This window comes from Rhizopus delemar, genomic scaffold (assembly GCF_000149305.1).
Source record: "Rhizopus delemar RA 99-880 supercont3.4 genomic scaffold, whole genome shotgun sequence".
NCBI classification, from domain to species: domain Eukaryota; kingdom Fungi; phylum Mucoromycota; class Mucoromycetes; order Mucorales; family Rhizopodaceae; genus Rhizopus; species Rhizopus delemar.
In genome coordinates this window covers 1,099,454-1,113,922 of record NW_027137830.1, presented here as the reverse complement: position 1 = coordinate 1,113,922, position 14,469 = coordinate 1,099,454, and the positions used below count along the sequence as shown (strand labels likewise).

The 14,469-nt window shown below is 42.2% G+C and overlaps 6 protein-coding genes and 1 non-coding gene across 7 annotated transcripts; 4 read left to right on the top strand and 3 right to left on the bottom strand.

Moving 5' to 3' along the window:
* Positions 1-53: 53 nt before the first annotated feature.
* Positions 54-3,230, bottom strand: RO3G_05925 (uncharacterized protein; the record flags this gene model as incomplete). The annotated part of the gene is made up of 1 exon (XM_067660515.1): positions 54-3,230. The coding sequence occupies one exon, from the start codon at positions 3,228-3,230 to the stop codon at positions 54-56; it is 3,177 nt and encodes a 1,058-aa protein (XP_067516616.1).
* Positions 3,231-3,616: 386 nt separating this feature from the next.
* On the bottom strand, positions 3,617-4,603 carry RO3G_05924 (uncharacterized protein; the record flags this gene model as incomplete). Its single annotated transcript, XM_067660514.1, has 1 exon — positions 3,617-4,603. The coding sequence occupies one exon, from the start codon at positions 4,601-4,603 to the stop codon at positions 3,617-3,619; it is 987 nt and encodes a 328-aa protein (XP_067516615.1).
* A 195-nt stretch (positions 4,604-4,798) lies between these two features.
* On the top strand, positions 4,799-4,870 carry RO3G_19062. Its single transcript has one exon. It is a non-coding gene; the product is annotated as a tRNA-Pro (tRNA).
* Positions 4,871-5,684: 814 nt separating this feature from the next.
* On the top strand, positions 5,685-6,299 carry RO3G_05923 (uncharacterized protein; the record flags this gene model as incomplete). The annotated part of the gene is made up of 1 exon (XM_067660513.1): positions 5,685-6,299. The coding sequence occupies one exon, from the start codon at positions 5,685-5,687 to the stop codon at positions 6,297-6,299; it is 615 nt and encodes a 204-aa protein (XP_067516614.1).
* A 531-nt stretch (positions 6,300-6,830) lies between these two features.
* On the top strand, positions 6,831-7,292 carry RO3G_05922 (uncharacterized protein; the record flags this gene model as incomplete). The annotated part of the gene is made up of 1 exon (XM_067660512.1): positions 6,831-7,292. One exon carries the CDS (start codon positions 6,831-6,833, stop codon positions 7,290-7,292), a length of 462 nt encoding a protein of 153 aa, XP_067516613.1.
* Positions 7,293-9,772: 2,480 nt separating this feature from the next.
* RO3G_05921 (uncharacterized protein) lies at positions 9,773-10,795 on the bottom strand (the record flags this gene model as incomplete). Its single annotated transcript, XM_067660511.1, has 1 exon — positions 9,773-10,795. One exon carries the CDS (start codon positions 10,793-10,795, stop codon positions 9,773-9,775), a length of 1,023 nt encoding a protein of 340 aa, XP_067516612.1.
* Positions 10,796-13,549: 2,754 nt separating this feature from the next.
* RO3G_05920 (uncharacterized protein) lies at positions 13,550-14,133 on the top strand (the record flags this gene model as incomplete). Its single annotated transcript, XM_067660510.1, has 2 exons — positions 13,550-13,940; positions 14,129-14,133. The coding sequence occupies 2 exons, from the start codon at positions 13,550-13,552 to the stop codon at positions 14,131-14,133; spliced, it is 396 nt and encodes a 131-aa protein (XP_067516611.1).
* Between the last annotated feature and the right edge of the window lie 336 nt (positions 14,134-14,469).

The window sequence follows — 14,469 nt, the reverse complement described above, 5'->3', positions numbered from 1 at the left end:
AATGGTTTGGCAGTGGGAGGTAGAAGCCAGAGGGTGGATCGGAGCGCTTGTCATTATGGAGTAGCAGCAGCAGAGGACTTGTCAATCCAGACTTGACCAGGCAGAGAAGATGAGTTGTACTCGATGTCAGGATGACAGATCTTGTCAAAATGACAGAGGATCTGACACAGAGCGGACCAATATGGCGGACACCGAGCAGCAGCAGAGACAGGAAGCAAGTTGAGCACGTAGTCAATGTGGTGGCCCACATAACCAGGTGGAGGCACAGGCAGACAACACCAGAGAGCAGAAGGAACCAAGGTGCAGACCATCAAGTGAGAGCGAGAAGTATCGCCAAGACCACAGGAACAGGGAGCAGGCTTGCCTGGGATCCAACCCATGCGCCATCTGACAAGACGAGACCGGTCAGCACGGGAGGCAGGCAAGTACAGGATGGGATCCACCCTAAGAACAGGGCGACAAGCGCGAATCAGAACCTGGGGGGTGGACTGTAAGAAGCTATGGAACTGGTCTTGACGATACCTTCGAAGCCAAGAGGCAAGACGAGAAGATGAGGATACATCCGAAGGGCAGTCGAGGACAATACGCCGATTACGGAGCCGAGACAGAAGTGATACTTGGACAGACTGCGTCAGCAAAGACAAGAGGCAATCATCTGCAAGACCTTCAACACGACGACAGAACTTGAGCACCAACGTGTCAGCACGGAAAGACATGGACGGCAGATTGGTAATGTGCCTAAGCACTACGGTTGATGCAGTACGATGGCCACCGACAAGCATACGAAGACACCGGTCTTGAGCACGGTTAAGCTCGTCATAGTCCTTTCTTGTAAGCTGAGCAATGGCAAGACCATACTCAAGCTTAGGACGTATGAACGAAGCGAACAGACGAGAAGAGAGCAGCAGAGGGAAGCCTTGACGGTTGAGTCCCATCGAATGCAATTGAGCCATGGCAGCAAGGGTACCAGACGAGCGATGCTTGATAAGAGCAGAGGTACAGATACCTTTACCATCAAAGGGCACACCAAGATAAGTAAACTCATCAGCTGTAGGGAGATCTTGTCCATAAAGAGACAGCTGAACAGAGCGACTTGAGGTAGCAGCAGGTGCATTGAGAACGGCACACTTTGGTGGACTCCACTTGTAACCAAGAGTCAGAGAATGGGTCTGTGCTAGGTCCAGCATATGCCGAACTTCGCGAGCAGACCCAACCAGCGCCACATCATCCGCATACAACAGGCTGTTGATGGGTGTGGGCGACGGAGACGAGGAAGACAAAGCAGCAGTACCAACCAAAGGACCAAAGGGAAGACCATCGGGAACCAGAGCACCAGGACCAGGAGGACCAGAAGGAGACACCGAGAACACCGAGGTGGTTGTTGCAGAAGCAGCAGAACGAAGCAAAGCCGGCAATGTGTTGACATAGATCGAGTACAGGTGAGGACTCAAGACAGAGCCCTGAAGGACACCTGTACTCGGCACAAACGGATCAGAGACATTGTTCTGCAACAACACAGACACCGAGACATCATCAAACATGTTGGCCAACAGGGACACCAAGGACAGAGGAGCAGAAGAGGCGAGCATCGATTGCCATATGATACGACGATCGACTGTATCATAGGCTGACTTGATGTCCAGGAAAGCGACCACAGGATAATGATTGTGTCGGCGTCGGTAAGAGTGCATCAGATCATGGAGACAGAGGGCTTGATCCAATGCACTACGCTGGTGACGGAAACCACCTTGAGCTACATCGAGCGGAGGAGAGACATCTTCAACAGAGGGAAAGAGGCACATCTCAAAGAGTTTGCGGACGATGGAGGTCAAGGAGATTGGACGATAGTTCCCTGGCGAGGTAGGATCACCCTTTTTGTAGATGGGGACCACCTGTGCTTGACGCCAGAGAGAAGGGGTATAAGACCACTGGTAGCAGATACTGAAGAGCAAAGAGAGCAGTGGGGCCAGGACAGACTTGATCGGGAGGAGCATCTCCGTACGCAAGTGGTCAGGACCAGGAGCTTTACGCAGAGGGAGACGTCGCATCAGTGAACCCACACTGTCAGCAGTGAACGAAGGCATACCAGGGTCTTGACTATCGAGGTCAAAAGGCACCATACCAGAGACAGAGGGCAGAGGGTCAGGGCGCCTTGACGGAAGACCGTCACCAGAGTAGACCGAGGCAAGGTGTTGGCGCATCGCGCTCGCACCTGCAGCAGGGCCGTCAGGATGGGTAAACCCAACCTGCTGACGTCGTCGGTTCCGAATCACCTTCACCTTCGACATCGCACGAGCAAGCTCGCCACGGGCCAGAGAGTCACAGAAAGCACGCCAAGAGAGTCGTTTGGCAGACTTGAGAGCAGCGCGAAACCGGACTTGAGCGGCCTGATGTCGATCCCACCACAAGGCCTTGTCGATGCCAATGGCTCGACGCCACCTGCGATAGTGATGTTCACGAACATCGGCGAGTTCTTGCAAGTGCGCATTCCAGAATGGCTTCCATTGGGAAGGTCGAGAAGAGCGAGAGCCAACCGACTTGTCGAGTGCACTATAGATCGCTTCGTTGAGAGAGTCGTTGAGAGCGTCTATAGACGGAGCAGCAGAAGGAGGACTTGACTTCAGAGCTTTGAACTGATCAACCAATGGAGCGGCCAAGGACTGGAATGAGGCCACGTACAGACTACAGACATCGGGTTCCTTCAACCGAGAGAGGTTCCATAGCCGACGGGCACTAGAAGAAGAGAGAACGGGCTGCGATGGATAACCATCAGGGACTGCATAGTCAAAGGACAGGGACAACAGTTTGTGGTCAGAGCCAAGAGAGAGATCGCTGTAGACTTGCATCCGAGGGGACCGAAGAGCAGAGGTCGTGTTGGTCAAGAAGTAGTCGATCATACTTTGCTTGACTTGGCCACCACGATAGGACAGGAACGTAGGCACCCCAGGAGCGAGAGTCGAGTTCAGAACGGATAGACCATGTTCTTCACACCAGCGAAGCAGCACCGAACCTCGAGCATTGGCCACGGAATCACCCGTGATTGCACCAAGACGCGCGTTCAGATCACCACAGATGATCGTATCGTCTGTCAAGGGCAACGAAACCAACACAGAAGAGACCTCGTCGTTGGACAAGGAAGGGGGCAAATACAGGCAGATGAGACGCAAGGAGCGACCCAACCGCAGACCCAGAGCATACTTGGTATGAACCGGGAACTGTACCACAGCCATCGGACAGGAAGGAGAGACCAGAGCAGAGACACCTTGAGAGCCACGATAGCTGTTGACCACAGGAGAGCCATACAGGTTGAACTGGGTCCAAGAGGTGCGGATCCTGTGGGGCGGGAGCAACCAGGTTTCGGTGATGAAGACCAAGGAAAACGACTGGCAGTGACGAAGTAGATCATCGGCTGTGGATTCTTGAAGCCCATTGGCATTCCACAAGCCGATAGTGAGCGGTATAAAAGAAGATGATGAGGAGGATGGAGTAATTGATGGACCATGGGAGCCATAAGTACCAGGAGAAACCAAAGGAGAGGAAGGGGTTGACGGATCTGGGACCATACCAGATGGTGAGACCGAGGGTATATTATAATGACAAGTATTACTACTCATCATTATAAGGATCCATAGCTAGAGCGCGATGCAGGACGATGATGCTCATAGTCGTCAAGAGCCATGTCTTCAGTCATATCATCGTAGTGGCGAGCAGTCTTGGGTCGATCTTGCTTAGCAGACAGCACTTCAGACACTGTCTCGTCCGAGACCAAGGCTTGTGCTAACAGGTAGCGAGAGACAGAAAGAGCAACAGGATAGCGCAAGCGCTCCAAAGCCTTACGAGAGCGGTCATCATTGATGAGCGAGATGGCATGACTACGCTCTTCAGCAGAAACAGAGTCGAACTTGGGATCGGCTAGGTTGTCAGGATCGAGTGGATCAAAGGTATCCAAGGTAGGGATCTTGGCCTTTTCGAGCAGAGACAGAAGGGCAGGCTTGTACTGCAGATGTACCAGGAGACCGACAACAGAATGAGCTGGATAGCACACATCTAAGATGCGCCAGCTATCCACACCAAGGCGAGAGAGACGACGACGAGCTTCAGTGTAGGTCATCCTACGAGAGCGAGGTATGTAAACATACTCGAAGCCTTGTTCACCAGACACAGGCTGGAAACCACGAGCAGCGGCAGCACGACGACGGAGTTTGTTCTTGGCAGAACGAGAAGCAACGGTAGCCCAAGACGAGGCAGCAGTACCCAAAGGGGGCGAAGAAACGGACTCTTTAGCACCATTTGAACGGGCAGCAGAAGAAACAGCGGTATTTGAATTGGGGGTGCTTGTAGGGACCCCGGCAGATTGTGCGGCCAGTTCGGCACGCAGAGAAGCAATTTCATTGGCCTGAGCCAAGTTGGTTTCGGCTAGGCGAGCATTCTCACCACGTAAGGTTTCAAGCTCTAGCTTAAGCTGTTCCAGAGCAGAGAGACGAGCTGTGACCGCTTCAAGGGCGTGACTGAGATTTTGGACGGTGACTTCTAAGTCCGGTGAGCTGGGTCCGGCGGCGGCATTCAGGATTTTTGAACCTCTAGTATTTCTTGTTGATGACATTTGGTTGCAAACTTTGACCAAAGATTAAGCAACAGATAATGGAGATATGACAATAAGAGTTGAACCAAATAAAAGTTTAGATAAAAAGGAGTCGATTGATGTAAAAATTGTTGATGGATGGCTTGATTTGACAGAGATATCGGCTTTCCAAAAAAGAACCAAATTTACCTTTTTAACCAAAAGCGAAAGAAAAGTGGCTTCTTGGTTTAGTGGTATAATTCTCGCTTAGGGTGCGAGAGGTCCCGGGTTCGATTCCCGGAGAAGCCCATTCGAATTACTATTGTCATGCTGGCAGTAATGTGTACTATTTGTTTTTTTTGTTTGTTGTTGTCATATCTTTTTATTCTATATATGGATATTTGTGTTGCTTTCCTTTTAATGATGTTCATGTTCAACAAGTTACAAGCTATGACTCACAAGAGAGTTGTTTATATTCAATATCAACATGACTCATGAATTATGACAATACTTGTATATAACTCAGTTCTGTAAAGTAATATAAATAGACCCAATAATTATTAGAAATAAAGGGACAATTATCTACTACCTAATCTTTAAGACCATATACTTATATTTCCTTTTACATACAATACTATAAAGAACACGACAATCTATTGTAGCACAACGAACGTTGTGACAATAATAGCGAATAAAGAGGTCACACTGTAACACGCAAGAACAAAACGGCGGAATTTAAATCGTTGCAGTTTACAGTGCGTTGCAAAACCCGGACACAAAACTCTTTTCATGGGATAGATCAACGACTATTAGCAGCATTGACGTAATTTAACTACCGTTAGATAGAGAAATTTATTTTATGCTAAACTGTGGCCTGAATTGACGTCATACTCTAGTCATTTATAGCATGATTTGCCATAGACTAATATAGCACATTTACGTCAAAGAGGTTATTCATCTTTTATTCATCATTACATCACAGGGGTTACACGTTGTGAAATGAAAGTTACATCATCTTGTAGCCCTAGTCTCAGTCTGTAAGGTGTATATAAATCCACTAAAGTTTCTTACATTTTAAAAATATTTCTCACTACGTAACTTTTCCCACTCTCAATTTTTTAAAATGCCTCGCAGAATTAGCTCTAGTAAGATTGACAGCGTCAAAATTTGCCTACATAACGACGAAACCACAGCAACTATTGCTGCAAAAACTGGGGTCTCTGATCGTACTGTACGTCGCTTAAAGGCTACCTCAGAACCAGACTATATCCGACCTAAGGGCGGAAGGCCAAAATATACCCAGAAACTCCGCACCAATGGCCTTTGTTTAAAGCTAAGATCTGGTGCCTTAAAGTCTATTTCTGATGTATGTTCTTATTTGAAGTCAATTGGATGCTCGATGAGCAAATGGCAAGCAAAAAGGCTGATGAACGAACTTGGCTTTAAAGCTACACTGAAGAAAAGCAAGCCATTCTTGAGTGACCAACATCAAAAAAACCGCCTTAAGTGGTGCAAGACGCATCAAAATTGGACTGTTGATGACTGGAAGAAGGTTATCTTTTCTGACGAAACAAAAATAAACATCTTTGGGCCAGACAGCAACCCTTACACTTGGAAAGAAGATGGGGCAGTAAGCAGACCACACCATGTAAAGCAGACAGTAAAGTACGGAGGTGGATCCCTGATGATGTGGGGTTGCAGGACAGCAAAAGGGGTTGGTTATGTTATGTTCTGGTAAAGTAAAAGAAATAACAAAGATAAACCAAAAGAATACTTTTTGAGACTGAACTTTATTTAAGACAATCTTAATTGTTAAAAAGAAAACATTACAAAGTCTACTATTTATATTCTTCTATCAATTGGCGGGTAAATGAGTAGTTATGAGCGTAGATCCAATCATTGACACGTTTGATTGAAGAATGATCACTGAATCGATTATGGAAATTTTTAATTCGTTGTTTTTATAGATCTTATTGTTCTTTAACTGATCTGGGAGAGTTGTCCCGTCTTCATTGAGAGGAAAGATATATTTATATGAAATGCCTCCAGTCAGATCAAAGTTGACTAGGTACCTGATCCATTATTATTCATTTACAGAAATGATGAATAGTAAAGATCATGACTTATTTAGTGTTCATGTTTACTTTATAGAATGAATCTAATAGTGATAGTTTTATATAGAAAGAAGAAGAATATATTTTATTTAATAAAGATTTAGATTATTATCTTTTATCAATTTTAATATACTTCTTTTAGTTGCGATTATTCAATGTCCGTTATAATCAGACTCTGTTCTACAACAGGTTATGCTTGTCAAATCTTTGATGGTAATATGAACTCGCAAACCTATACCAATATATTGGGAATCACATACAAAGATACGCTCGATTACTATGGCTGGAAACATAAGGACGTCATTTTCCAACATGACAATGACCCTAAGCATACCTCCAAGCATACCAAGAGATGGATGAAGCGAAAAGGGATACAATTACTGCAGGACTGGCCAGCACAAAGCCCTGACCTCAACCCTATAGAGCATCTATGGAGGCACTTGAAGCACAAGCTGCATAGTTATGACAACCGTGCTGCCAATGTTGATGAACTATGGCAAAGGGTATGCAAAGAATGGGATTCTTTTACACCAGATGGTGTAGAACCATACTACAGAAGTATGCCCAAATGTATTAAGGCAGTAATCAAAGCTGGAGGTGGAAGTATCAAATATTAAATAAAAAAAAACTTTATCCAAAAAAACATACAGTAGGTCACAAAACTGCTGCAAGGAATCCATTTTTCTTGGTTTTTGTAGCGCACATCCTGTTACAATGGCACAAACTGCCTCTGTTCCCACATAGTAAATCTTCTACATGTCTTGAAAAATCCGAAAGAGTTTATGCCCTATTGGATAAGTATTGAAGGAAGTATGAGGCGCGCAATTTGAAAATTTGAACGGAATGAACTTATTTATTAATATTTAGTTGGTCCTACTTTTCTATTAATAATCTCTTGAGTTCTTTCCGGAATGTTATCTACATGTCCTTGGCAAAGATCTTTATGGAAGTCGTTTCATATTTCATCAACTCGTTCCCAAAACACATCCATGTTCTTTGCTCTATATTCGTAATAGTTGAATTTCAACTTCAATTGATGTCCTACGTGCTTGATTGAATTTAAGTCGGGGATCTAAGCTGGCCAATAGTTAACATAGCTCTCTTGGTGACTACATAACTAGGCTATTGTAGATTATGCCTTGTGCTTTGTGTTATTATCATGCTAAAACTAAATGTTGGACCAGTCGAAATTGTAGTACTTCATAGTATCACGAAGCGTAGTGTTCAAAATATGCTGGTAAACACCCGAGTTCAAGTTTCCATCGTAAATTTAGCAAGCATATCCTGGTCCTTCAGAGGTTATACAACACCAGGACATCAATTTGCTAGCTTCATGGTGGGTTACAAAATCCAGGTCATGATGTTGAAAAAGGTCACTTGGCCGTTTCCAATAGTGATCAGCATCATCAAAGCCCTATACGCTGAGCTTGGTCTCATTAAAGTACACTGTTTGCTGTCAGTCACTCATTGCCTAATCCTGATGCTCCTTGACCCGTTCTAACTGATGCTACGTATGCGTTTTTGTCTGAAATGGCTTCTTTTTTTCTATCAGAAAATGGAACTCCATTGATTTCAGTACGTTAATTTCTGACTGGTATGAGATATCGTAGCCAAATCCAACCAGCTCCCGGTATACCTCTTTGGAAGCCTTTAGAACCCTTTGCATGACTTTTCTTTTGATTAACCGCTTCGTCACTTTGGAGACTACTGTAGGTCTACCACCTGTGTTTACTGTCCTACTTGAAAACAGCCGTCTAGAGTATCTACTAACAGTTGATTAATGTAATCCAGGCTCCTTGGAAATATCATACATTGATGTGGATGCGGTTAATGCCTGTTTGTAATCGTTTATTTTCTCCTCTGACAGCCGTTTAGGCATGCGATTGACGATAGGGTAAAAAAGAGAAATAATTTAAATAAGGGAATATAAAATTTAAAATAAAGGAATTGTAAGCGCTTTTATATACTGGCATCATTCTAATCATGTCAAGAATGTGAAAAATTATGATAGCAACCGGTTGGGTCGTATTAAAATTCGTCATTTCAAACATATGTGAACAAGTAAAAAATGTCGGATGTTCATAGTACTACCTTTAGCGATCTCAAATTCCACCAATAAACATTGCCCATATCCGATAATCGACGAATAAACGCACTTTCTATTGAGGTACAAACAGTCAAAGTTTGAGATAGTTTGGTGCAGTACCCATGGACAACCAGCTGTAAAACCTGAATTTTGCAATTCCTTGCAGCAGTTTTGTGACCTACTGTAAATTTCGAAGATAATAGCTCATAAGATCATAACTCAGTTATACATTAATTTCTTCGCTCCAAATTTGGATCATAAGTACTATATATGTGACACTATACCTGTGCGAAATTTCGAATTAAAAGCTCGACTAGACGACGATTTATAAGGATTTGCATGGTCTTTTAATTTTTGTGTCCGGGTTTTGCAACACACTGTATAATGAACGCCTTATAGTTGCAATGACCACCTTGCACTATACAACAACCGCTTCTTATGTTATAACAACCACCCAAAATACCAAAAACAGAACAAAATCATAAAATCCAAGAACATATAAATAACCCCAAATAATAATCACAAAAAGACTACTTACTTCACTTCTTAGCTTTTAACTTACTTTATTTTACTTTTTCTGTTTATCAAATAAATATTCTTTTAAAGAGGCAAACTATCTCTTATTTTATTTAACATCAAGAGCAAGAAGTCCCTTGAAGCTATTACACCTCATTGTAAAACCTCTTTTTATTTTATCTTTTTATATTTTTATTCTACCTTTATCAAAACAGTCTGATCTACTTTATAAGATCTGGTGGTCACTATAACAAGCGAATCAAGCCAAATCTGACGCATATACAGTGGGTCAAAATACCTCACAAACGTATAATGATTTTTACTTATTTTTGATGTAATTCCATGAGAAATTGGCTCAATCATTTCAAATTTGAAATATAAAGTCATCCATATGTACACTACTGTGTACCAAAATTTTAAACTCAGATAATTAGCTGAGATCTATTAGGAGACAGATACTTAACCTCGGTCTATTTGTGAGGTATTTTGACTTTATTAATATCTAGTTGATCCGCCCTTTTCAGCAATGACAGCTTGTATTCTTTCTGGCATACTGTCGATATACTTTAAACATTGACCTTTAGTAAAGGAAATCCATTCCTTTTCCACTCTCTGCCACAGTTCGTGCATGCTTTTTGCTCTATGTTCGTACATGCTTAGCTTCAGCTTGAGATGATGCCATATATGCTCAATTAGATTCAAATCAGGACTTTGGGATGGCCAGTCATCAATATAACACATGCTGTTATCTTCCATATACTGTTTTGTAGACTTTGATCGGTGTTTTGGGTCGTTATCATGTTGAAAAATGGATGATTTCCAATCTAGGCCATAGTACCCGAGCGTGTCTTTAAGGCTTGTGCCAAGGATTTCTTGGTATACCTCTGAATTCATGGTGCCATCATATATCTGACATGCATACCCGGGTCCGTCACTGGTTATACAGCCCCACAACATGATACCATCACCACCATGCTTCACTGTAACTTCAATGTGATGAGGCTGAAGACGGTCTCCTTTACGCTTCCAGTAGTATTTACAGCCATCCGAGCCCCAAATATTAATTTTGGTTTCATCCGAGAAGATGACACGTCGCCAGTCGTGAATGGTCCAATACTGATGCTTTTTAGCCCAAGCTAATCGAGCTTTCTTGTGCTGTGCAGTGAGTAAAGGCTTCTTCTTTTTTATCTCAGCAAAAATCTCCACAGAATGCAAAGCGTTAATAGCGGATTGGTACGACATAGAATAGCCCAACTCTTCCAACTTCAGGTGGACCTCCTTGGCAGTCCTTAAGGAGCCGTTTAGGACCTCTCGCTTGATTAGACGACGAGTGATGTCGCTTACAAGGCGTTGTTTGCCACCTTTCTTGCGAATCCGGTTAGGCATCCACTTATTTGCATAGTTGATAACGGTGTTTTGATGCACTCCAAACCGTTTTGCAACAACATCAGTCAATACATCATGCTCTATTGCTGATTTGATGTCCATTTGAGTTTCGTATGGTAAGGATTTGGGCATGTTTGTAGATGGATGGATGATGCAGTAGACAGAAATTTACTTACGGATTAGCGAAAGAAATAATAATCAGTTCTTTTCCAAAATTTAAATTTTATGTTCTGGAGTGACTGCACTATCCGGGAAATGTCTAAAACTTGCCGGAACATTGTTTGGAATGACCTATGGCGGAGAAAAGAAATAACTGATGAAAGTCAAAATACCTCACAAAAAGACCGCCTCCAGTTCATCGTTACTTATTCGCTCATTTTTCAATTTCCGTCGTCGGAATTTCAAGGAAATATACTAAACGTATTGGAAAGCATCTGTGCAATATTTGAGAAAGATACAAAAGTTATTGAGTAATCCAGAAGACAACAACCTCAAAAAGTGCTGAGGTTTGTGAGGTATTTTGACCCACTGTAAAAGCAACTCTTACATGAATTACACTCAAATCTGTTTATTTAAACCTTAACTCAATACACCCAAACAGAGAAACTACTATAAAAGAAATCATTACAACACGAAGCAAAAGTGAAAGAAGTCAAAATATGAAAAAAGTTTAAAAATGAAAAAAGTCGAAAAAATAAGAAAAGCTAAGAAGAAAAAAAATATTCATATATACTGTCGTATTTTCCTTATTAAATACTCAAATGTCGTGTGAGATTACTCAAGATCTCCATGTCATATAATTTAAAGCTACAGTGGCCGTCAAAACTGGTCGCATGTTTTCATATTTTGCCTATACGCACTATCTTCTTCTTCATTTCTTAGTCTATAGCAATGAAATATACTTCATTCGAAAGAGCAAACTCTGGAAAATCATATGGTAGCACAGAAATCACCGTAGACCCAATATACTGGTAATAATGGGCCCTCAAAGTCCGACGGTACATGCGACCAATTTTGACGGCGTTTATAACTAACATAATATAGTCACAAAAATGTGGCTTAATAATAATTTTTTTATATTTTTTTTCTCTCTTTCTTCTTTCATCGTAATATCATCTACATGTAAGTGTTTTTTTGTTAAATTGCAGCACTCCATTAAGACATTATACCATTGCAGATCCGACATGCGTGCAATTTCAAATGACAAAGCAAACAACATCTACTCATTGCTGAGATCCAAGAAGTCAAACAACAAAATAGCAAAACAAGTTGGTGTTAGTTGTACCACTGTTCAGAAGTACCGCTCATCTCTTAAGATGAGTGGAAATGTTGATGAAGGTGGTCGCCCATCTCTAATTAGCCAACGCATGGTGAACTACATCCGGAGATTAGTCACCTTAGGAAGAAAAAATAACGCTGTAGAGATCCAAAAAGCTCTAAAAGAAGAATTTGGAATGTCAGTAAGTGACAGTACCGTACGCCGCGTTCTTAAAAAAGCTGGCTTTATAGCGTTTGTCAAGCCTCAAAAACCTTTGCTACGCAGCCAAAACATCGTGAAACGCCTTCAGTGGGCCAAATCGCACCAACATTGGACTGTGGATGACTGGAAACGGGTCATATTCTCTGATGAGACTAAAGTAAATCGTTTTGCATCCGACGGAAAGGCTTATGCATGGAAACTACCCCATGAGGAATTGAACTCGCGACATGTACAGCAAACCGTCAAGCATGGAGGCGGCAATATCATGGTCTGGAGCTGCATTACATGGGAAGGAGTTGGGTGGATAGTTGATGTTGGTCATCGTATGAATAGCGAAGGCTACCTTGAGGTCTTAAAAGATGACTTACTCAAGACAATGGAAAGTTATGGCTTGGATTCTTCCAAAATGGTGTTTCAGCAGGACAATGATCCGAAGCATACAGTGGGTGGAAAAATGGTTCCAATGTTTTTAATTTGCAACTTTAAAGCTTTATATCTTTTGAACTACAAACGGTAGCGGCTCACAAAAACATGCATTTTGTAGCGCCTTTCAAGCTAATATTAGTGCAAAAAGGTTTTGTTTGTACTGTTACACAATCGGGAAAATCTTAAGACTAAATACAAAACCCGACATTGGAACCATTTTTCCATTACAACTGTATATAAGTTTATTTGTTAATTGGTGGAGCTTTCGCTGGAGTTTTTTGGCTAATTATGAGTCATACGTTTGCGACTATCGCCGAAAAAGCCTACGTGACTTATAAAATTAATTTATCCCCGGTCAAATATTTTTTTTCCTTTTCTTTCTCCACATATCGAAGCTCTAGGGTATCACTACACATATGGTTCGTGCTCTTTCTAAAAACAAGCAAGAAAGCATCAAATCGTTGGTTTTACAGAACAAGCCATACTCAGTGATGATGGAACGTATTCCAAACTTAAAAAAATCCACCTTAAGCAGATATGCCAACAAGTTTTCTCCTGGTAGATTAACAGCAAACCCTGGTAGAAAGGCTGTTCTAAGCGTTACCACCAAGTCTTATATACGTAAGCAGATTGTTAATGGTACCCTCAAGACTGCAAAGGCTGTTCATAAGTATCTAGTATGTACTGGCCACACTATTAGTTACTCAGGCACCATTAACATTATGAAAAGCACGAACTTCCATGCTAAGATAAAGATAAAAAAGCCTTTATTGACTAAGGTTCAGAAGGCAAGACGACTAGCATGGGCGGAAGAGCATAAAAGCTGGCCAAGCGACGACTGAAGACGCATGGTATTCAGTGACGAAACAAAAGTTAATGTTTACGGCTCAGATGGTTGCAAGTACTATTGGAGTCGACCAGATGATAAACTTCAACCCCATCATCTCGACTTAACAGTTAAAGGAGGGAGTGGTAGCATTATGGTATGGGGTTGTATTACCTATGGCGGACCTGGTTATGCATGCTGGATTAGTGAAGGCACAATGAAGGCTTCTGATTATGTCGGAATACTTGGTACAACTCTTATGGATAGCCTTGAATACTACGGTTACCATCCTCAGGACATCTATTTTCAGCTGGATAACGATCCTAAACACACGTCTAAGCTAGCTAGGCAATGGTTCAAGGAAAATAACTTCAAGTGTGATCAAACCTTCAACTGGCCTTCACAAAGTCCAGATCTAAACCCAATAGAGCACATCTGGCACCACCTTAAGCTCAAGTTAAGTGCCTATGATACTAGGGCAAAAGGTGTGCATGAACTATGGAATCGCGTTGAAAAAGAATGGTCTACTTTTACAGCAGAAGACTGTAGGAGATACATAGATAGTATGCCTGATCGTTGTAGAGCTGTAATTGCTGCGAAAGGCGGTCATACAAGATATTAATAAAATAATGCACATAGTGGAAAAATGGTTCCAATGTCGGTTTTTGTATTTAATCTTAATTTTTCCCGATTGTGTAACAGTACAAACAAAACCTTTTTGCACTAATATTAGCTTGAAAGGCGCTACAAAATGCATGTTTTTGTGAGCCGCTACCGTTTGTAGTTCAAAAGATATAAAGCTTTAAAGTTGCAAATTAAAAACATTGGAACCATTTTTCCACCCACTGTACATCGAAGGTAGTGAAAGAATGGATTGACCAGCAGCCATTTGAAGCATTGAAATGGCCTCCTCAATCACCAGACCTAAATCCCATAGAGCATATGTGGGCTCATTTAAAGAGAGAGCTATTTCATAGCTATGAGGCACCACCAACTAGTATGCATGAGCTATGGGAGCGTATAGGTCAGACCTGGTATGCCATTTCCAAAGAAGAATGCCAAAAATACATCGAA